The sequence below is a fragment of the Euprymna scolopes genome, chromosome 15, assembly GCF_053919585.1.
Source record: "Euprymna scolopes isolate OS-2025 chromosome 15, ASM5391958v1, whole genome shotgun sequence".
NCBI classification, from domain to species: Eukaryota; Metazoa; Mollusca; class Cephalopoda; order Sepiida; family Sepiolidae; genus Euprymna; species Euprymna scolopes.
The window spans coordinates 101675136-101700883 of record NC_136496.1 but is presented as its reverse complement, the minus strand read 5'-3'; the positions used below and the strand labels follow the sequence as shown (position 1 = coordinate 101700883).

The window sequence follows — 25748 nt, the reverse complement described above, 5'->3', positions numbered from 1 at the left end:
GGGGATCACTTTTCTGTATTAATTTAATGTAAAATGATCACCTACTTTACAACCAGTCAGTCTCAAAAGCCATTCATGTCATTCTCCAGATAATTTAAGTTGTTTTTGAAGGATTCCAGTTATTTTTTAAGCATTCAAGTCATTCTTAAGATCATTCAATTCATCCTTAAGTTCATTAAAGTCATTCTAAGTCATTTACTTTTTATTTAAGTCATTTCAGCCCATTTTTCGGTCATTTTAGTTTATCTTTAAGAATTTCATGCCAATCCTACATTCACGGATTCATTCATTACACGAGAGCATGCAACTAATGGCTATCGGCCTTGTTTATTTAAAAAAATCTGTTTATATTGTTTTTCATTTTCAGCAGAGTTTTTTTTGCGCAACGTCAATGGAGTAAACAAATATCACTAAAATTGAATTAAAATTAATGGTAAATGTTTTTTTTTCCCTGCCCTCGACAAAAATGAATTATTGTATTACCTTTATTGTTATCTTTTTTGTTTTTATACGCTATTTCCTCCTTTTTTGTTTTTATACGATATTTCCTCCTATAACAGACAACACGCTATGCCAAATATCTATGCATGAGGTCGCCAAGCTAATCAAGAACCTTAATTCCAGGAAAACAACTGGCCCTGACGGCATTCCAGTTAGAGTGCTGAAAAAGCTCCAACCAGAACTTGCCCCCATACTTACAAAACTGTTTAAGCATTGCCTTAAGAAGTGCTTTCCAACACCCTGGAAAACCTCATCAGTATGCCCTGTATTTAAGAATTCAGGTGAAAAGTCATCTCCCTCTCAGTACAGACCAATAAGTCTCCTGTGTGTCATAAGTAAGTGGTTGGAATCCATATTATATAAAGAAGTAATCAACCACCTCAACAGAAACAACCTTCTTAGTGATATGCAATATGGTTTCCGCTCTGCTAGATCTACAGCAGATGTGCTAACGGTTATATCACATAGGATTAGTGAATCTCTTGACAAAGGTTTCGTTTCCAGGGCAATTGCTTTTGACATATCGAAGGCCTTTGATAAGGTATGGCATAAGGGCCTACTTCACAAGATTTCCAGCTACGGTATTACTGGGAATGTTTTCTCAATAATTAAATCATTTCTCTCTGATAGGTTCATAAGAGTAGTGGTTGATGGGCAGAAATCAGAGGCCCACAGTATTAATGCTGGAGTCCCCCAGGGGTTCATCCTGGGCCCAACTCTCTTCCTGATCTACATCAATGACCTCCCAAAACACATACTTAAATCATTTGTTGACATCTATGCTGATGACACGACCATCTATGGCAACACATCAAAGGCCGTAAATGACAAAGTTCTCTCTAATTCTCTCTCCTCTGATCTTGAGCGCGTGGTACAATGGGGGAAGAGGTGGCTGGTCACTTTTAATGCATCCAAAACCAAGCTTCTATCTTTACATCATCAGCGCTCTGATCCCCATCTGGCATCAATTGAAATGGATGGCTCTTGTCTTGAGGAGGCTCCATGTTTTTTTTGTTTTTTTTACGTAGGCGGCACCGCTTATCAAGGCCGATAGGCCACTCAAGGATAAGGGTTAAAGTAGTCAAAAGGACAATATAGTAATCGATAGTAATGGAAGTTCGGTAAATTTGTTAACTTAAGTGGAACGGCTCATCAGAAACTTGTTCACGTTGGACTTGAAGACAACCATATTATAGACAGCTGGAAAGCAGGAAAACGGAAGACAATTCCACAGGCGTGCAGTTCTAAGAAAGAAGCTTTGATCATGGAATCTATGTTTAGGTTTAGGCACAGATAAAGAGTGGGGAAAATTATTGATAATGTTTTCAGCTAGTCTAGTGTTTCTTGTAAAAGTTTGGCGAGGGGGGACCATAGATTGAAGCTCAGTCGAACACTTTCCATGAAAATAACGATAAAGCAGAGACAAACCCGCAACATCTCTTCTGTGAGATAAAGGTTGCAGCGAAGAGAAAAGGACATCTCCCACCAGGCCACGAAGTCTATTTTGAACCCTATCAAAGCAGGACAAGTTTTTTCTAGCAGCTCCTGCCCATGTGTGGCAACAGTATTCCATCCTTGGACGTATCTGGCTCTTATATAGATAGAGAATTGCATCAGCAGTGAGATATCTACTGGATCGATAGAAGGATCCGACCATTTTTCCAGCGGCCTTGGATACAGATTTGATGTACGTATTCCATTTAAAATCAGGAGTAAAGGTCAAGCCCAGAAGCCTGTCAAAACTTGAGACCTCCCCAAGACGAGAGCCATTCATTTTAATTGATGCCAGATGGGGATCAGAACGTTGATGATATAAAGATAGAAGCTTGGTTTTAGATGCATTAAAAGTAACCAGCCACTCCTTTCCCCATTGTACAACGTGATCAAGATCAGAGGAGAGAGAATCGGAGAGAACTTGGTCGTTTACTGTCTTAGATGTGCTACCATAGATGGTAGTGTCGTCAGCAAAAATGTCTACGAATGATGTAAGGATGTGATTTGGAGGATCATTAATGTAGATCAGGAAAAGAGTTGGGCCCAGGATGGACCCCTGAGGGACTCCAGCATTTATACTGTGAGCTTCTGATTTTTTCCCCTCAACTACTACTCTTATGAACCTATCAGAGAGAAATGATTTAATAATTGAGAAGACATTTCCAGCTATACCATAGCTGGAGATCTTGTGAAGTAAACCTTTATGCCATACCCTATCAAAAGGCCTTTGATATGTCAAGAGCAATTGCCCTAGAAAGGTTGCCTCTGTCGAGAGATTCATTAATCCTATGAGATATAACTGTAAGCACATCTACTGTAGATCTAGCAGAACGGAAACCATATTGTGTGTCACTAAGAAGGTTATTTTTGCTGAGATGGTTGATTACTTCTCTATTTAACACAGATTCTAGCAACTTACTCATGACGCACAGGAGACTTATTGGCCTGTACTGAGAGGGGGATGAGCGATCACCTGAATTCTTAAATACAGGGCATACTGATGAGATTTTCCAAGGTGATGGGAAGCAATTCTCCTTAAGACAACGTTTAAACAGTTTTGTAAGTATGGGTGCTAGTTCTGGTTGAAGTTTTTTGAGTACTATAATTGGAATACCATCAGGGCCAGTTGCTTTACTGGAATCAAGGTTTTTGATTAGCTTTGCAACATCACGTACAGATATTTTTATCACATAGTGTGTTTTCTGATACAGGAGGAAATATTGGGAGTTGGCGGCCTTGGTCGCAAAGGGTAGAATTGGCTGCAAAGTTCTTGGCAAAGAGTTTGGCTTTGACTGATGCTGACAAGATTAACTCAGGTCCATTGATAATAGTTGGGATGGAGCACACGCTTCTGTTCAGGATTCTGTTTGCAATTTGTCAAAACTGGTGGGAACCAAGCCGCTGCTCAGCTACTTTGGACTTGACAAACTGAGCATACAACTCTCTTGCATTCTTTATTACTTTCTTACAATGGTTGCTGGCAGTCCTGAAAGCGGCTTTAGTTTCCATACATCTATTACGTTGGAAGCAGTGGAAAAAGTGATTTCTGTGTGCAATAGCAGCAGCACATTCTGGAGAGAACCATGGCTGGCTGTTAGGTTTTTGCTGGAACTTTTTCGAGGGTATGAAATTGTCTATACCTACAATTAACCATTCTGTCACGTCTGATACTATAGACGACACATCCTTTTTAAACATGGAACATAGAGGAAGATCCGATATAAATGTACGGAAACTATCCCAGTCAGCCATAGTGTATCGATATACTGTACGATGGAGAGGTACGTCTGAGGACTTATTACATTTCATTTTTATCTTAATTGATACAACTGAGTGGTCGGAAGATCCAAGAGGAGACAGAACGGAAACTGAACATAGTTCAGGGCAAGTTGTGAGAAAAAGGTCTAGGAGACTTGCATACTGGCCGTCATTGTTGGGCACACGGGTGGGTTCGTAAACAATCTGAGTGAGGTCCTAAGCAATGGAGAAATCATGGCAGAATCTCCCCTCATCATCGGTCTTGTTTGAGTGGGTCAACCATTCCACATTGTGAACATTGAAGTCTCCACATACGTGAATGTTAGCTGAAGGATATGCTGATAGAACTTGGTCAATTTTCTCAGATATGCTTTTAAAGAGTAACTCCGCTGTTATGGGGGCGATAGAGAGTAAATATAAATGCCGTAGTGTGAGCTAGTGCTACTCGGAAGCACATATAGGGTAAGTTAGGATCTTCTCTGGAGATGTCCCTACCACATGGAAAGCCATCTTTTATATAGGCACATATTCCATGCCCATGGCGATCTTGGGGGTCAGATTTGGAAGTTAGGTTAGAGTATTCTTTAATTACGAACTCATTTAGGGAAATAGTCTGTCCAATTCCAGTTTCGCTTAAAAATAAAAGGTTTGGTTTAGTCTCCTGTAATTGGGCTTCAACCTCTGGAAGGTTAGAACGTAGACCCCTGATGTTGGAGAAGGAGACATGGAAATGGGGGTCTACGTTGGAAGTTTCAGATCTGGGTTTAATCGTGTATTTTTTATTGAAACTTGTCATGATGGAATTTTGGAGTTTGTGGACTAGGTCGTCAGACTTACTTAGAGCAGGACAGAGAGGGGAAACAAAGAGAGAAAAGTTACAAAGAATTTTTTTTTTTTTTTGTAGCACATAAGGTAAAGCCGTAACAATTACCCACTAGTATGGCATCGAGAGGCCCCACCAGAGACTACTGCATGGTCCAGAATCCATTCACCAAATGGCAATACAGCAGCCCCAGTACTTTGCGCCTGCTGATAGGACAGCCTCCTTAGTGGTTAATCCAAGGTTCGGGTCCCTGACTATCAGGCGGATAACGTCAGCCCAGATAAAACGTTTACCTCCAGCACCCTTACTAGTGACATGGCTACAAGGATAGACATAGAACAGAAAATTTCCGCCATCTCTGTCGACTGTTCACGCAAAATACTGCCAAACTAGAATACAGCTTTTTCTTCTCCCTTTGTCAGAAAAATCACTCATTAAAAAAATGAGGACTGAGTGACAAATGACAAGTTTGACCTTTACTCCTGATCTGAAATGGAACACGTACATCAAATCTGTTGCCAGGGACGCTGGGAAAATGGTGGGATCCTTCTACCGCTCCAGAAGATATCTCACTACTGATGCAATTCTCTATCTGTATAAAAGCCAAGTACGTCCAAGGATGGAGTACTGCTGCCACATCTGGGCAGGAGCTGCTAAAAACAGCCTATCCTGCCTTGACAAAGTACAAAATAGACTTCGTGGCTTAGTGGGGGATGCCCTTTTCTCTTCCCTGCAACCTCTCTCCCACAGAAGAGACGTTGCGAGCCTGTCTTTGTTTTATCGTTATTTCCATGGCAGGTGCTCGTCTGAGCTTCAATCCCTCGTTTCCCCTTCGCCAATCTTTCACGAGAAACACCCGTCTGGCTTAAACTACTGTCAATAATATTCCCCACTCTTTATCTGTGCCTAAATCCAAACAAATTCCATGAGCAAAGCTTCTTTCTTAGAACTGCACGCCAGTGGAATTCTCTGCCGCTTGGTGTTTCCCACCTGACTACAACTTGGACGTTTTCAAGTCCAACATAAACAAACTCCTGACAAACCGCCCCCTTAAGTAAGACACTCTAACTAAACACCCAATAGTAATGATTACTACAATACTATCTCATTGATTACTGTACACGCAATAACACTTATCCCTGAGTGGCCTTCGGGCCTTGATAAGTGGTGAACCCCATGTAAAAAAAAAAAAAATGTTACCTTACGCTACAACAGAACACTGATCACTCTAATTTGGTTTTTAACGGTATTCGAGGTCGCTGACAATGAATCTGATAATCAATCCCACCGCAAACTTACTCTCAGTGGCCGTGGTCATGGTGCCTTTTTCAATTAGGCGTTTAAAAATTTTTTATCTAAAAAATAAATGGATTTTAAAATATAAATATGGATAAATTCTTAACAATGAAGAATGGAACTACACATTGATCAGTAAGTTTTATAGGTAAGTGATTTTTTTTAATTTATATCGAATTTTTATAATCGACATAAGTTAAATTTCGTTTATTTTCTTCAAATCTTTTTTAAAGAAAACCGATTTAAAAATACAATTATTGCATGATTTGCTATTAAACCTGTTATTTTTTTTTAAATTTGGTCTTAACTCCTTTAATTGAAAAAAAATTAGGGTTTGAATTACATTTTTCAAGTAGTTATAAGCTTGGAAAGATAGGGGGTCGAATTATTCAATATTTTTCACACATTCGTAAGGTCGGTTTCTGACACACCTCTCGGCGCATCACCTATCAGAATGAAATTTCGGAAATCATAAAACTGAATTTCATGCGAAAACAATGGTATCTACGTATTCATCATATTTTTAGGATGATTATATCCAAAAATTACGAAAATCGATGAGGTAGAAAATTATTTATTAAAGAAAATAGAAAATAGAATTTGAAGAAAACGATCGTATTTACACAGGAGAGTTCAAAAGGGAGGTAATTTCCGTTTCGATTTATTCTTAATTAAAATTCTTATACATGTTTTCAATAATTTGTTTTTAAAAAAGTGCACCAAAAGTGTTTTCAATGATTCTTTAAAAAAAAAAAAATACAGCTAATTTCAATAATTCTTAATCAAAATGAGACCAAAAAACTTTTCAGAATTATTGTTTCATTCATGGGTTAGTATCAGAATGAAGACGATACAGAGCTGAGTATAATCGTAGCTTTATTGAGTGGCCATCTTACAATGAGAAGCCTCCTCTTTTTATAGGAGAGTTATGTAGAAAAGCGTTTCTTGTATGTTCTGAAACAAAACCAGTTTGGACGAAATATCTGATTTCTCCACACTGTCTAAGGCGATTAATGGGAGGGCAGTGATGGGTGTTTGATTATATGTAACATATTAAGATGGAATACTCCTCCAGTGTTTGTAGTATGTCCTCCACAATATGCTCAGTTTCTGGGGAGTAAAACTGCATGCCCTGATGTATAGCAACCTGAATTTCTCATGGTTTATGGTCCAAACTTGTAAATAACAATTAGTTGGACCATCTTTTATGGAATATATATATATTTTTTTTTTTTTTTTTTAACACAATGATCACTTATCAAGGCCCGGAAGCCACTCAGGGATAAGGGTTATTGCAAGTACATTACGTTAGTGAGGAGATTTGCTGAAGTGTTTACTTAAGGGGGCGGTTCATGAGGAATTTGTTAACATTGGACTTGAAGACATCCAAGTTGTAGTCCGGAGGGAAGCAGGCAGACGGAACAGAGTTCCACAGGCGTGCAGTTCTAAGAAAGAAGCTCTGTTCATGGAATCCGCGTTTTGATTTAGGCACAGATATAGAGTGGGGGAAATTTTTCACAGTGGATTCAGCTAGACGGGTGTTTTTCATGAAAGATTGGCGAGGGGGGACCAGAGATTGGAGTTCAGACGAGCATCTGCCATGGAAATAACGATAAAACAAGGACAAGCTCGCAACGTCTCTTCTGTGGGAGAGAGGTTGCAGGGTAGAGAAAAGAGTATCCCCCACTAAGCCACGGAGTCTATTTTGTACTCTGTCAAGGCAGGATAAGCTGTTTTTAGCAGCTCCTGCCCAGATATGGCAACAGTATTCCAGGAGTCTGCCTTATTCCCACTAAATATGAGTTGTTCTGGGACCTTTATGTATCGCCAATCAAGGAAACAGTATAAGTTGCAGTGGTCATATTCTCTTCGGTGGACATTGCCGTGAGATAGATATGTTCTGTTTTGGAAATTAATCAATGTAGGGACAAAAAAATATTTAGGCAAGAATCACTTGCGACAGCAACTCGATAACAATAATAATGATAATGATAACAGACTCTAGAGATAAGCAGGGAACATAAGGTGAGGGTATGCCATTAATATATTCATATGGGAGCGACCGAGCGATAAAAAAAAAACATAACAAAAGTTAAACCCGAAAGGAATACTGCTTACACATTATTTGACGATGTCATTCTTCTTGGATGATATGAATTCTGTATTCTTTAAATGTGCTGCCACCATGTTATGTTCATGGGTTAATATCAGAATAAAGATGACACAGAGCTAAGTGTAGTCTCAGCTTTATTAAGCAGCCATCTTAGAATGAGAAGTCCTCCTTTTTATAGGAGAGTTATGTAGAAAGGAGAGAGGGCTAGGAAGGGCAGTAGTGGGAGTTTTGTTATACGTTACAATTATTAATAAAAGAATGATCAGAAAAACGTAATAACAAAGAGTACATGCACAGGGGAGATATAGGCGTGAGAGATTAAACGAAGGAACTGATTTGTCTTTTCACCGCTTCTGGTAGCAGACACACCGAAAGTTAGAAAATACGTTAGCTGACTATTACCAAAACTCGTTATATTTTCCACACTAAAAACAAAAACAACAAAAAAAGAAAATTACAGCAATCTTTAACAATTGCATTCCCAGAATTAAGAGGATGGAAATTGATAGTTAACGTAAAATACAGAATGGAAGTCATTAAGCTTGAAACAAAATACAAAATCATAGAAACATTTTATTTCAAAAGTTTATTTTAGTTTTAACACTTGTTATTATGAAACAAAAACTATAAATAAACTTCTGTTTTTTACATTTCTATAAATAATGTTTAGACGTTTAAATTTTCTTTATTGTTTCGTGATAACACAAGTTTTAAAACAAGAAGACTTTAAAGAATAAAAAATAAGTTTATTATTTTTTTGTTTTCATAACATAAGAGTTATCTCCCTTGTCCCAAAGGGATTTGAAGAGCTGTTGTCAGTTGGAGTGGATATGACACACAACGCTTTTCAATTAATATGTCTGAGAAGTAATTCTTTCTTTGTAAATAAGGAATAAATATTAATTGTTGATCTTTTATTTTTTTTATTCGTCCTATATATCTCACAATTAGTGATGTGATGATTCCAATAATTTTCCAGATTCCAATATAATTACTGATTCTGTTCTAAAATCATGATTCCACTACAGTTATTTATTCCGATTTTTCATGAAGGCATAATCTACATAGGTCGTCTAGGTCTCTACACGTGGTAGCTTGTCTTATTATTTTCCATTCGACTACCGACGAATGTCCGCTTTCCTTGAGTTCCCAGTATTTATTTGCTAGCGTTGTTTTCATACGATGTTTTTTATTGTTGAATGTACTTTTGTGGTCATGACCATATGAAAACGACGCTAGCAAATAAATACTGGGAACTCAAGGAAAGTGGACATTCGCCGGTAATCGAATAAAAAGTAATAAGACAAGTTACCACGTGTAGGGACCTAGACGACCCATATAGATTATGCCTTCATGAAAAATTTGCTATCCTGTACTTCAAAGAACCCCAACATCTATTAAACTGTAGAAGAGAAATAACAAACAACTGTGTTCACAAGATAAAATTTACTCTACGATAGCGATAAAAAATAGTTTTAAAACTAACAAAAACAATAGAAAATAAACAAATAAATAAATTAAATAAACATGAATATACATAAACGATCACACATATATGTATGTATATATATATATATGTATATATATGTGCATATATGTATGTACATATATATATTTATATATAAACTAAGATTAAAAAAAAAACACTAACCTAGATTTAAAACAGATCAAGAAACTAGATATCCAGGCTAAATAGAGCACACACAAAGGAACAGGCCAACCAGAAGTCAAATAGGCCTTTGTCCGATAAGTGCATGCTCATTGGCTGATAGGAAGGGCACGGTGGATACTAGAAAGCTGATTGGCTAACTAAAATCTCAATAGAAGATGCGTATATAAAAACGATAAACAACCACAAAATTTGCGCATAAGCCTGAAGAGTCCTAGAGTGGATGAAACGCGGAATATTCAGTGTAGCTTAATTGGCATATATATTTTATAACTTACTAACTAGCTCTACGTACGTATTGAGCACTTTTGAAGTAAATACTTAAAGTTTACGCATAAATTTATACTTTCGTATATTAATTTTATGTGAGTAAATTAAGTAGTTTTGTGGTTAAATTTTAAATTCTGAAAAAACAGCATATAGAGACATATATTCGATTTAAGAATTTATTGTTTGACAAAAGGAAGATATAGAAGGGGTTATTTTAATTTCCTTAATCCATAATGGCTCATATCATCAGAGGAAATGAAATGCAGCTAGCAAAATGTTCAGCTGCGAATGGACGCTATTTTGCTTTTCAGCACAATTATTGAAAATAGTTTTTGAGTAGTTGTGGATAATTATATGGAGAAAATTATATGAAAAGAGAAGTTGATACAACCTGGGTAATCCATTATCGGAAGGAGTCCAATGTCATTCGGGGTTATAAATCCAGGTGGGCAGAAAATAGGCCCATGGGAGAAAGTGATATTCCCATATAGCGAAAGCGTACTACTCCTTATTGATTTTTCGAAAAGTATACTTGGCAGCCTTATTCGTTGTTGCGTGGATTGTGTTGGTTGCTGTAGTCCAAATGCTTTCTCGGTGTTGACAAAGGGTATCTGAAATTGGGTGGATATACCATTCCATTGTAATTATCCCCGTGAGTAATAGAATTTGAGCATTGAGTTTAGTGTGCAATGGACCTCAAAATTAATAGTGTAGTTATCAAAATGGCAAAGATAGCAAAATAATCCTGGAGATGATATTTAGAACGGTGCGTTAAAATTTAACCACAAAACTTATATATTGCTCTATTCTTAAATATTGAGCTTTTCCTTTTTGGCTAGGATCACTTTGAAAGTATTACTTCAAGTAATATCTATCAAGATTTTTCATCTGAATTCTATCAGTGTCTTATCTCGCTTATATATATATATATATATATATATATATATATATATATATATATATATATATATATATATAAAATGGGTTAAGAAATTCCAACGAAAGAAAGATGTATATTTAAATAAGGGGGTAGTCACCAACAATGTGTATTTTTTAACATTATTTTATTATTCCGTGTCTTGGTTTTTCATTGAGAATTATGTTTGGATCATTGTAATAATGTTTTAAGTCATTGAAATCGTTTTACGCACGTTTCAGACGGTCTGTGATGCATCCTCGTCAGAAATTTAAAAATAATTTCTGACGAGGACGCATCACAGACCGTCTGAAACGTGCGTAAAACGATTTCAATGACTTAAAACATTATTACAATGATCCAAACATAATTCTCAATGAAAAACCAAGACACGGAATAATAAAATAATGTTAAAAAATACACATTGTTGGTGACTACCCCCTTATTTAAATATATATATATATATATATATATAGTAAATTTACAGTAGGTTTTTGTTAATTTTATTTATTGTATTTTTATTTTTTTCTAATTTGTTTTGAAATTTGTCTGTTACTTTGCTTGGTTATATCCAGTGACTGCTATTTGAGCCTGAACCATAATTGATGGAAAATCCTGAGAATCTGGGTCAAATTCTGCAAGAATGCCAAAAAATTTAGCACCTTAAAAAAAGTGTTTAAAAATTTTCTAAAAGAAATAAAGCTCCATCTACATTAAAACCTGCCATGCATTTTTGAAAGTCAAACACACGCCTGACGAAGGGAAGACATCCCGAAATATAGCATCATGGACACACACTACCTGACCACCTGACACAAGTAAGAACATCCTACATGTAAAATATTGTATGAAAAAAAGTTTATATATATATATATATATATATATATATATATATATATATATATATATATATATATATATATATGTATATATACGTGGTTATACATATGAATTGAATCAATAAAAGTGAAACTGCTTAGCCGATTTCATCATTATATCTTTAGTTGCATTAGTTTGAGTCTGTCACACCTTTGCATTGTTCTGCCTTCTATAAAATTTGAATTTCTTATTGCATACATATTTAACAATGCTTCAAGCAAACTACTTTAACCTGTTAAATAAAGTTCATTTATTTACTAATTTGAAAAAAAATCCAGAAAATGTAGTGAATTCATAACAGACTGAAATCTCAGTTGAATTACCAAAACCAAAAGAATTTTGAAAACAAATTATTTCGATATTCATAAGTGATAGAAAAAAAACAAAAAACACGGATCAAGTCGATCAAAAAGTAGCAAAACTTATCACAAGAGCAAAATGAACTGGATTAATATAAAAGAAATGAGACTTATTATTTTGCTATCTAATTTACATACGTGTTTATGGTATGTGCAAAGACACGATGCCAATTAGTTAGACCACTTGATTTACTAGTCTAATTGACAGCAAGTTCCAAGATATCTACAGCTTCTTTCAGGTCTCAGTTTTCTGATTGAACACATTTTAGTCAATTTTTTAATCATCATAATAATTATTAAAATATGCAGCTGTGTTTTTGAAAGATGATAGGAAAAACAATTTAGTGAAAAATTAAAAATGCAAATATAAAATTTAACAGTCGAAAAGACCAGACAAGTGCAATATTTTTTTTAATCATTAAAATTCTAATTTTCAAATCATAACAGATCCTTAATCAGGAAAATAGAATTTTAATAAATATGTTTATTAAAAACAGTGAATTTCTTAATATTTTGACCCATGTGTGCAACTGACGCTTAACACTGTTGGTCATTTAAACATCAATCTTTAAGGAAATGCTGCCTGGCTTTACCATCACCATGATATGAAGGTAAAAGAGAAAAAAATACTGTCTAGATTTTCCTGATGGATCTTTTACAATTCAAAAATTAGAATTTTAATAAATAAATATATCCATTAATATATATATATATATATATATATATATATATATATATATATATGAGCAAATAGTTAATAAAACATGTTAAAAACACTTTGAAAAAGAGTTAAAAACATATTTAATCTGAAAAGGAAACACTTAATAAGTGGATAGACCTTAATCCGCGGAGTTTCGAAGAAATACTTTCCTTCTCATCAGAGGGTAGGAATTAGAAAAATGCAGGATCGGATTTTGCATACAAAAGTATTTGATGAAACTGCAAGTAATTCAAAGATCTTACTTGATAACAAAAAGTGACACAGAGGGAATATGGTGAAGAAAAAGGTGATTTCACGTGAATGGATAGTCTGGTGAAAGGTAAAGTATCCAATGACGGTAAGATCCAAAAATATAAATCCAAGAAAGTTAATTAAATTTCCATTCGCACAAGTAAAATCCAAGGAAATCGCGTAATTAAAAGATGGTCCAAAATAATCCAAAAGGCCGAAATCCGTGGAATAATTCACAAATATGTACAAGGAAAAGGGGAAAAAATTTCAATAATATTGATAAAAGAAAAATAAAATATACGTTTAACATGGCTGCCGAGACAAAGTGTAATTAAGAAAAATTTATTTTATATATATATATATATATATATATATATATATATATATATATATATATATATATATATATATATCAGTCTACCTGTTGGACCTTAAAGGGTAAAATGAAAAATGTTAAAAATATAGTGTTGTGGGGACATACACACCCTTATAATCACTAAGATGGATTTATCCATTAGCCATATAAGCAGCAAGTATAGACCGCTCAATGAGAGCTATCCAGATGCCGTACAGAGACGACTCACCACGGACTTACTAATCTTCCTGTATCACTAACCCTGTTCTGGATATAAATGTTCGTCGTATTCTCACCAGTCGTCGTGTTTTCCTATTTTCACCTTTCCCGACTCTACTACAATGGCAACAAGGATGTAAAAAAAAAATTTTTATTTTAAAAAAAAAAGAACTCGCGTGCAAAAACTTCAACTCTCCAGCTGTACGAAATAGTCAAAGTTACAACGCAAAATCTCAAAATTCAACAACAAAAAATTGCAACATAAAAAAGAAAAGTCTACACTTCCAATTTCTTTGAGTAGATAAATTTAAGTGGAATTTTTTTTTCATGCTTGCTAAAAAAGAAAGAAGAAAAAAAGCAATCATGATTTAATTTGCCATAGAACGGGTTGATGCAATTGTTTATGCAAATTACATATGGACTTTATGTTGAAGATTTTTTTTTCTCTGTTACGGAAATTTCGAGAAATGAATTCTTGTTTTATAACAAGAGAGGAAAAAGGCAAATATTCTTTTTATGGGCTGGGAAGCCATTTTTTTCTTTTGATGACTTAAAAAAAAAAACACAAAAAAAAGTTTTTCTCTTTTTTTTTCGTCCAACCCATTTTTTTTTTTTGCAACGGCATGCATGCACACTGAAAGGAAATGATACCTTCTATTAATTTTTTTTTTACCTGTCAATTTCTTAGTGCACTTTAAAATAAAGACTCTTTTCGGTTGGTTAAACTTTTGCTCGCCAGCAGAGTGAGGAAAATACTGCTCGCATAACAATATCCATCATTGAAAACTGGAATCCGGAACAATTTTTTTATTAACCGTAACTTTGCTGAACACAAGTTCACTTGTATATTTTACATTGTATGTGTCATATCGTATATTTTACATTGTATGTGTAATATTGTATATTTTATATTGTATTGCATATTTCATGTTGTATGTTGTATGGTGTATATATTGTACTTTTTTTTTTTCTCTCTATGGTAAAACAAAAATCTGTCCCCATTTCTGAACTATTGGCATATCAGAGACAAAATAAAATAAAGAGACACAATGGAAGATGTGAAAGAGACGATAAACCGTCTACTTGAATTTCAAATGGACCAGCAAAGTAGAGCTGATGATAGACTACAGCAGGCAGAAGAAAGAATGATCCAAATGCAAAAGAGAGCTGATGACATATTTTTTACATTGCAAATAGAGCAGAAAGAGAGAACTGAAGCACTACCCCAGGTTTTAATGAATAAGAATCAAGCTACAGAGAGCGATACAGCATTTTCCCAGAGTGCGGTACTAAGTACAATAAATAATTTCACCTATTGTCCTGAAGAAAATTAAACATTTGAAACGTATTTCAGACTGTATGAAGATCTGTACAATATCGACTGTGGAAATTGGGCAAACCAAAAAAAAAGTGTTTGTTTGTTATTCAGCAAATTAGGGGCTACGGAACACGACAAATTCGTCGACTATATCTTGCCACAAAAGACTAGCGATCTGACGTTTACGGAAACCATTAAACGACTAACTGAACTATTTAGTTCGAAATCGTCGCTGTTCCATAGACGGTGGACATGCTTGAACCTTACGAAAAAAGACGATGTGAACTACTTGACTTTCGCCTCGATTGTTAACAAACGCTGTGACGATTTTAAATTGTCAGAATCGAGTGCCGATGATTTCAAGTGCCTCATATTTGTCCAGGGGTTAACTTCGACAAGAGACTCTGAGATCTGTCGAAGAGTTTTGTCAAAACTGGAAAGTGAACCAGACTTAACTGTACAAAAGCTGGCGGAAGATTGCCAAAGAATCACTAGTATCAAGAATGACTCACACATGTTAAATCACAGTTAGATTCAGGGTCGGACTTATTGATAATAAATTTATAGACGTGGAGAAATTTAAATAGACCGACTATGCATAAAACTGGCAAGTCAGCAAAAATGGTAACTGGAGAAAAAATAAATTTTGAAGGAAAACTAATTACAAATGTCACTTTTAATGGTACAAGGAAAAAACTGAAATTATTTGTACTCAAGAACACAGAAAATTTGTTTGGGACCGATTGGTTTCAGGAATTTAATCTGTGGGATGTACCGATCAACACCTTTTGCCAAAAAATAGAATCGTTTTCTACAGAAAAACAAGAACTTCAAGTAGATCTAAAAAAGCTTCCTGAAATTTTTTCAGCGGGCTTGAGTAAATGTAGGAAAGTAACAGCCAAATTTGAACTGAAATCCAATGCGGAACCAGTTTTTAGGAAAAAAAGGAATGTACCATTTGCTTCACTAGAGAAAATTTATGAGGAACTTGACAGACTAGTCAAGACCGGCATCTTATCAAAAGCGGAATTCAACCAATGGGCAGCTCCTACCATGTACGTCAAAAAGAAATCAAAGGAAATCCGTGTTTGCGCTGACTCTCCGACTGAAAGACTACCATTATCCACTGCCTAGTCCCGAGGAGATTTTTTACAAAACTGAATGGAGGTAAGATCTTCTCTAAGATCGATCTCAGTGAGGCTTATCTTGAGATTCCGGTTGAGGAAAATAGCTCAAAGCTACTTTGCATAAACACCCACAGGGGTTTATACAAATTTGAAAGACTAGCATTTGGAGTTAAGGTTGCTCTAGCGATTTTTCAAGAAATAATGGATATTATGCTAGATGGACTTGATTTCACAACTGCATACTTGAACGATATAATTATCATCAGAAAATCCAAGAAACAACAGAGAGCACATACTAAAGTAAAAAAAATTTTTTTTAATTTCACGGATACAGGATTTCGGTTTCAAAGTTAAGGAAGGAAAGTGCAAATTTTTCCTAGAAGAAATTAAATACCTAGGATACATAATTGACAAAGAAGGAAAGAGACCAGATCCTGACAGGACAATTGCAATAAACAACATGTCAACTCCTGGGAACGTCGCCGAACTACAAAGCTTTCTAGGACTGGCCAACTATTACCAGTCATTTATTCCCAACATGCATAATCTTCGGGCCTCACTTAACAAACTTTTGAAGAAAGGCAGTACTTGGGAATGGACATCTGAATGCAAGTAAGTATTCAGCAAAATAAAAACTGTACTTACGTCCGACCTATCTCTTACACATTACAATCCAGAATTAGATATCATAGTTGCTAGCGACGCAAGCTCTCATGATCTCAGAATGCCGGATGGAAGCAAGAAACCAGTGGCACATGTGTCACGCACGTTATTACCTTTGGAAAAACATTACTTGCAGATCGAGAAGGAAGCCCAAGAAGAGAAATTCATTTGCTCCACAAAAGAGAAAATCATGGAAAAACATTGACAGATAGCGGGCATTTTGTCCTTGTGTGACAACGAACTAGTATATAGTGAAAGGGTGGTTATACCCAAGACTTTACAGAAACGAATACTAAGAGATTTTCACGCAGGACATCCAGGGAAGAATGGGATGAAAAGCCTCATGCAGAGTTATGTATACTGGCCAAATATGGATTTAGACATCTCAAATTTAGTGGATTCTTGCAAGAGTTGTTCTCTAGCAGCTAAAGCATCACCAGTCACCTACAAACCAGTGCAAGACAGACCAACCTTGGTCGAGAATACATGTGGATTTCACAGGACCAGTGGAGAATGTCTACTACTTGATTGTAGTAGATAGCTATTCAAAATGGCCAGAAGTACTCAGGTGCAAGAGACCCACCACAGGGGTCACTATCTCTTTCCTCCATGAACTTTTAGCCCGATTTGGCGTTGTCAATTGCTTAGTCAGCAACAACAGGACACAGTTCACATCAACTGATTTTAAGGAATTCTGCGACAATTTTCAAATAAAACACATTACTATACCTCTGTATCATCGATGATCAAATGGACAGGCAGAACGTTTCGTAGACACTTTGAAAAGAGCATTGGAGAAAGCTTCAGGAACACCTTCAGATAAGGCCTTACAACAGTTCTTACAGGTTTACAGGATTACACCGAACCCGAATACCACTGAAGCAACGTCTCCTGCAGAGACCATCTTTGCACAAAAAATAGACCAGTATTCGAAAAACTACTGCCAAAACAAGCAAATTCAGGTAGGACCACAACCGTTCCCACAAAAAAGTATAACCCAGGAAAAAAGTTTTCTTTAAAGCATACGGAAACAATACATTGTTTTGGGAACAGGGAACAATTAACAAAAGAATTGGAAACACAACTACATCGTTCTAGGCCCTACCACCACTCACAAGAGACACATAAATCAAATTAGACATCGTCATAACGATGGCAAAAACACACCTCAAGTCGAGGAAGAAGCTAGCGATACGTTATATGATATGTTCGATATTAAGCCTCCCCAAGCAAACTTAGAACAGCGCCGATCGACAAGGAAGAGAAAAGTTACTGAATCCCTTATCATCGATCCAAAATGGAAGAAATATTAACGTTTTTTTCGGAACAAAACAGCGTGAGAGGAGAGTGTTGTGGGGACATACACACCCTTACAATCACTAAGATGGACTTATCCATTAGCCATATAAGCAGCAAGTATAGACCGCTCAATGAGAGCTATCCGGATGTCGTACAGAGACGACTCCCCACGGACTTACTAATCTTCCTGTATCACTAACCCTGTTCTGGATATAAATGTTCGTCGTATTCTCACCAGTCGTCGTGTTTTCCTATTTTCACCTTTCCCGCCTCCACTACAAGAAGTGATTTTGAGATTATATTGTCTTATATTGTTTTAAGAAAACATTTTTTAAGTGAGGAGTGAAAAAAATAAAACTCAGGAAGCCTCCAGAGCACTACTGCAAGCACTAATTAAAATTAAGTGGGCCCTACTAAGAGCGCTACTAAAACCACGTTTTTACCCCCTCCACCTCTTCTTGAAGAGAAAATATTTTTTAAGTAAAGCCTGAAAAAAAAATTGTCAGAATCCATAGGAGCGCTACTAAAAGCAGTAAATGTGGTTATAAATATGATTATAGTTATATATTGTATATTTATATTCAAGTCAGCTTTTTTTTTTTACTCAACAGGGTTAAATTACATTTATTTGTAAGGAAAACATGTTAAAATAAGTTTAAGCAAAATTGAAATAAAAATTATTAACATTGTCTATGCTTTGATTACCAGCAGTGGCTTTTAATATCAAACTTAAGACAGAGTGGCCATGAACTAGACAAATTTTTTTAAACCGGAACTCACAAACTGGATAGACGGTTTAAACGCCCAAGCAAGCAAGCTGATCTGAGTTTTATAATTATATATAGATATTGCACTTGTCTGGTCTTTTCAACCATTAAATTTTAAATTCTGAATATCAAATGATTCTTAAACAGAAGATTTCCTAATATAAAAACATGAATATTTAAGAGATTGAAATTTAAATGGTAAGTTAATGATGTAATTAACACAACTGGCATTTGTCATCATCATCATCATCATCATCATCATTGGTTTAACATCCATTATTACATACTGACATGCATTTGGATGACTTTAAGAAATTGACTTCCAAAGTATGTAACCTCTCTCTGGCCAGGTATTTATCTATCCCTCTTTCCCACAGATCCAAATCTTATCCCTTCACCTAATGTTTTTGTTGGCCTTCTCCTGTGAACTGAGCCTGCTACCTTCAACTGTTCTACAACCACTAACACAAGAACTCAACTCTGTCATGGCTGACAAAATGGGAATAGCTGGAAATGTCCTCTCAATTATTAAATCCTTTCCATTTGTCGGTGGGCAGAAATCAGAAACTCATAATATTAACACTGGCGTCTCTCAGGGTTCCATCCTGGGCCCAACTCTCTTCTTGATCTTCATCAATGATCACCCAAATCAAATTCTTTGATCATTCATAGACATTTATGCAAATGACACCACAATCTATGGCAACACTTCAAAGGCTAACAATGACGAAGATCTTTCTGATTCTTTCTCTTCTGATCTTGAGAACATGGTACAATGGGGAAAAAGGTGCTGATTATTTTTAATGCATCAAAACCAAGCTTGCCTCTTTTCATTATAATTGCTCTGACCCCCATTACACCCCAACTAAAATGAATGGCTCTCGTCTTGGGAAAGCTCCACATCTTGACAAGCTTCTGGGACTAACTTTTACTCTTGATCTAAAATGGAACACGTACATCAAATATGTTGCCAAGATCGCTGGAAAAAATGGTTGGATCACTCTACCATTCCAAAAGGTATCTTACTGACGATGCAATTTTCTTTCTGTATAAGAGGCAGATACACCTTACAATGGGCTACTGTTGTCACATCTAAGTAAGAGCTGCTCCGTGTGCCCTATCCAACCTTGATAGAGTTCAAAATCAGCTTTAAAACCTAGTAGGAGATGCCTTTTTCTCTTCCCTGCAACCTTTTTCCTGCAGAAGAGACGGTGCAAGCCTGTCTCTGCTCTATTGTTATTTTCATGGCAGGTGCTCAACTGAACTTCAGTCTATGGTCCCCGCCCCCTTGCCAAACTTTCACAGAAAACACTCAACTAGCTCCAACAACTATATACAATTTCCCCCACTCTTTATCTAAATCTAAACGCAGATTCCATGAACAAAGCTTCTTTCCCAAAACTGCCTGCCTGTGGAACACTGTTTTACTGGCCTACTTCCCAGTTGAATACAACATGGTAGCCTTCAAATCCAATGTAAACAAGTTATTGTTGAGCCGTCCCCATAAATAGTCAAATTCTACCCAATTTACACAATTAACAATTACTAAACTGCTACCCTAGATTCATTAACCTTTATCATCGAGTAGCCTTCGGGTCTTGATAAGTGGTGACTCCCAAGTAAAATAAAATATTTTCTCTACACAAAATCAAATCATTAATAACCATCTCCATTTGACATCAGCTCGAAAATGAAGAAAAAAAAAAAACAAAAAAAAATAATGTCTATAACTGACTGAGGAAGGCTGAGGTTGGTTGAAATATTGTTTTCATTTATTGAAAATAAAAATAAAACATTTAGCATCGAATTTGGTTTCAAAAATGAGTTATATATTCAATCCTGCAGTGCTTTTCAATGTAGAAATAAAGAAATCTTTTTTTTTTTCTTTTTTTTAACTTTCAGATGCAACCTCGTTTTGATGGTTTGCTAGGCTTTCCAGGAGGTTTAGTTGAGCCTGGGGAAGATCCTGTTGAGGCTGTCAATCGAGAACTTTTGGAAGAAGCTGGCATCACCACTGAGAAGCATCAAGTCCAGGCATCCAATCATGTGATTTCGCACTATAATCCGCCCAAGAATTTAGTACTTCACTTTTTTGCCAAAGAGGTCAGTCCTGAGGATTACCAAGCCATTGAAAAGGGTGTTGTGCAAGCTGTCCACTACGGTGTAGAGGTACGTATGCTAATACCTGCATTATGATGATGAAACAATCTATGACAATCTATCTTCTATACTCCTATAAATTTGGGGTTTTGTGTATTGATATTCATATTAAAAGCCGTTTTTTCTATTTATTTAAAAAGAAAATACAACTTTGTTATATATGGGTCGTTGAATTGCATTTATCTGCAAAAGATCTAGCTAATTTGCATATTCGTTATACATTCATTTTAATTAATTCCCTATTACTTTTTTCCAGTTTTCTTATGGAATGATCATCTTTAGTTAACTATTACATGTCATTATATTTATGCAGATATTCTACATGGTTTATACTTGCATAATATTTGCATAAAAAACTCTTTCTATATATATTTATGTATGCGTATATATTTTTGTTTAAAAAATTTTGCCTAGCAACCTCCTCTGTTAGTTTTTGGTTTGCAGATGAAACTTCATATATAGGGTTTTCGAACCCATGCAAAACTTTATATTTGGGTTTTAGCGGGGAAAATCAGTGCAAAAGTGTGAAAATTAAAAAAATGAAATTTGCCAGGTGAAGATCGAATAACGGCATTACGAATATGCATGCATGACGTAATAGCTATTAGTTCATCAGTCATTAACATCAAAGGAAAAAGTAAATCATACACTAAACATTTGGTTTTGATTATTGGTGGTGGCATACGAGTCATTTTTTAAAAAACGTTTTAAATCATTACTATATATTGGGTCCAGTATAATCTATATATATCAAAGCGAAAATGTGTGTTTTTATGTATGTATGTGTGTTTGTTTGTATGTATGTATGTATGTGTCTTTGTATGTCTTGCAAAAACTTTCCACACAGGTCACGGATTTTTGCCAGACCGGTATCATTTTAAACTTCCAACCTTCGCCCGACAAATATCGAAAAATTGGCCAAAAACGTTAATTTCTTCACCCTGAAACAGCAGTTTTCTACAGGGGGGGGGGTCAGCAAAAACCATCCTCTCATGACGAGTTCGGTTCTACGCATGCGCAGACGACGTCATAACCTGATTTAGTTTAAATATTTGAAAAAGCGACACAATTCCGTCGATGTCGTCTTAGCTCAGTTGCTTATCTAAAGGTTTTGGGTTCGAATCATGTGTTAGATGTCTTTTTTTTTTTGTTGATTTTTAAAATTTTAATATTGAAGCAGGGTTATTTAAGCCATTTTTCACGTAATGTTCGTTTTTCTGTTTCGTGTTTGCCTTATGTTAGTTTTTTTTACTTCGCTTATTCTTAGGTTTTCATTAACACCCCCAACACCCTGCCCGCCACACACACCCAAAAACACCTGGGCAACGCCGAGTAACCCCCTGCTAGTATAATAATAAATACAAAACACGCATTAATTCAAAATATCATATTTAAGTGTATTTTACAACCAGGCAATGCCAGGCGGCCTGCTAGTGAGTATATAGACAGTTAAAAGTATTTCTAATAGAGGATTACTCCACCCCCCGCCCACTACCCTGCCAAAAAATATATTTTCACTCATATGATAATAACTTACAATTTTTTTCTGCAATCCAACCATACAGTGTGGCATGATAAAATTGTCGCCCGAAAGAAAACAACATCACAGCTTTATTTTAAAACTTTTATTGAAAAAAATCAATTCAGGTAACTTGATTATGTAGTAGAGCTGGCATCTATTTAATGTAGCCGCCTTCAGCCTCAATAACCGCCTCGATACGGGTCCGGAACTAGGAGCATGCCTTTTCCACAAGCGCCGGTGGGAGTTCAACAAATACTCGGCGGATGGCTGTGATCAGGTTAGCTTTGATGTTGTGGGAGGTCATGTTGGTGATGTTCTCAACGTATGACCAAATAAAGTAGTTTAGCAGATTCAGGTCAGGTGAGGAGGGGGTTAGTGAGAGAAGGGTACAAAGTCATAGCATTCCTTCTGAATGCTGGGTTTCTACAGACTTGTTGGCTGGCACTATTTTTATTATTATTATTAATAGTATTATTATTATTATTATTATTATTATTATTATTATCATTATTATTATTATTATTATTTTATTTTTATTATTGTTATTATTATTATTATTAGGATTATAGGATTATTTTTATTATTATCATGATTATTATTGTTATTATTTTATTGTGATTATAATTATGATTATTATTATTTTATTATTATTATTTTATTATTATTACTATTTTATTATTATGATGATGACTGATTATTATTATGATTATTATTTTTTTTTAATTGTTGTTGTTGTCGTTGTTGTTGTAGTTGTAGTAGTAGTAGTATATGACTAGGTTATTTGAATTTGCAGGCATACATTTTGTTAATAAATAGTCTGAAAATGATGAACTCTATTTATGACTCCAAATTCTATCTATAACTCAAACTTTGATGCAGAGCAATTTTTTTGCTCATGGAAGGTTTATTTAGTAAACAAATTTTTCTAATGGACATATGAGATTACTTGATTAACCCTCCCCACTCCTCGTAAAAATAGAAAATAATTTAATTCAGTTCCTTCTTCCAAGAAATTGTTTGTTTGTTTGTTTTTTAAATAATTGTGTGGGGTGGCGTAAAACAATTGATGACATTAAATGAAAGAAATTAAAAGAAATTATCTGTTTTGGGTGATAGCAGAAAAATGTGTTGTGTTGTTAAAAAGTAATTCATGAAAAAAAAGGTTATTATTACAGAAATGTGCATCCATATTATTTTGTTGACATAAAATGCATTGGTATTCACAGTGTTAAGAATTCAAAAGTAAAATGTAATTTTGATATTTTATCAAAGTAGGTACTCTGACAGGCACTACAACATCAGATCACAGTGGATCTGAAAGCAATGACAAATAACTAGCTGGCTTCCCAATTAAGACTACGATATTGGATGTAGTTTAATATCATGCCCAGGACCGGGTTGCAGTAGCTTGAGTACTCAGGAGCTTGAGTACTCAGGAGCTTGAGTAGTTGATGTGGTTTGGAAATGGGTACATAGAAGAAACAATAAAATTAAAATAAAAAAGATGATGATGTGTTATTACCTTGCCAAAGGGTACCTCAGGCAATTTAATACTGTGCCCAAGACCAATATACAAGCTTTTCATGTCTGTCGGAAGATGATCCATATAACATGAGGTCTCTTATTTCAGTGCATTATGCCACTGTTTAATTTCTGTTAACATGCTATTTTTTTCTGATGCTTTTCAGACGTGTGGAATTGTTCAGGTGCCTGTATATACAATGGGAGATGGAATTCGCGGTCTACCTGCCTTTCTTACTAACAGATTCTCTGGAAATGCCCGGCAACAACTGCTACATGCTCTTACATCTTGTAATATCCTCTCTGAAGAAGAAGTCAACAAAGTTCTCGCTGCCAGTCAGACAATATACAAGTAAAAGTGCCCTATCGGACATAACCGAGTTTTATAATCACTGGAAATTGTTGGAATAATTGTTGTTCTTGTTGTTTTTTTTTTAAAGGGTTTTTCATCTTCAGATCATTCCATTTTTCATTTATCTATTTACTGGGTCATTTGGAGATATAAAAACATAAAATTCAATTTACCTATGTAATCATTATGATACCCTCCCCCTCCACATTAGAACAACCCTAATGGGGCCAATATGCATGTGCTACCTCAATATGTAATTCATACAAACTCAACCACTGCATCTTTTTGATAAAATATGAGAGATTGGAAAAACCGAGATCAGTGCAGAAGACCGGAAAAGTGGAAGGAAAACAAAACAAACAGATGAGGTCATATTGAGACGATGGTAAAGAAGTATCTATTTATTTTTGCTTTATTTTTAAAAAATAAAAATAAAAAATAAAATATTTCACAAATTTCAGCAAGGTAGGTTACTGATGTGTCCAGGAGAGTGTAAAGTCCTTGGATGGTAAAGGTTTTTTATTAATTTCAGAGAAAAAATCCTCCCTTTATCAAAAAGAAATTTAAAAGTAATATTCAAAATGGTGGAAAAATCAGGTATGCAGAAACAGCAGTACCGCAACAAGACTTTTATATATATATATATATATATATATATATATATATATATATATATATATATATATATATATATATCTTTCCTTTCTCCCTTATCACTACTTTTTTCTATGTCATTTTTATTTTATTTTTATTTTTTACCTTCATTTCCCCCCTCCTTTTCCCTTTTTCTTTCTTCCTTCTACTTCCCCCTCCCCTCCCTCCACCTTCTCCATCCCTCACCATCTTTCTCTCCTCCTACTCACATTTTTTTGTTATTTTTCCCCCCACCTCTATCATGTTGATATTATTACATCCCTATCACTTTCACACCCCTCCTACCCTCACATCTATTCATTATCCTGTTCTATCTATTTTTTTCTTCTCTATTCACTACATCTCTTCTATCTCGTTTTCATTTCTCATTCTTCTTTATATTATTATCTATATATTAATATTATTATTTTTATTTTATTTTATTTTTATTCATTTAGTTATTTTTTTTGGAACACGGCAAGAAACTTCATATACGAATTTCAAGATTATTCAACACCTCCATAGTAAGCTGCACCAACATATTCACTCATTCACTGCCATCAAAACCTCTCTTGCCTCTTCTGCTGCTTCTTTTGAGCAATCACTACACAACATAAATACTGCTATTCACTGTGACTACCACCTCTGCCACCACACTGAGAAAAAAACATCTCAAACGGAAATATACTTGGTTACAACAGAAATCTCTACTGGTACACTCCAACAGATGCATGGTAAACACATATGAATTACCCTCTAACAACACACCCACACATCAAACC

At 35.2% G+C, this 25748-nt stretch overlaps 1 protein-coding gene across 1 annotated transcript in view; it reads left to right on the top strand.

The window, feature by feature from the left end:
- LOC145294249 (U8 snoRNA-decapping enzyme-like) overlaps positions 1–24612 on the top strand; it is a 30591-nt gene extending 5979 nt beyond the window's left edge. The window contains exons 2-3 of the mRNA XM_080141350.1: positions 20681–20947; positions 24149–24612. Coding sequence (XP_079997476.1) covers positions 20681–20947; positions 24149–24337 — 456 coding nt within the window. The 3' untranslated portion in view covers positions 24338–24612. The remainder of the gene's footprint in view (positions 1–20680; positions 20948–24148) is intronic.
- Positions 24613–25748: the final 1136 nt, after the last annotated feature.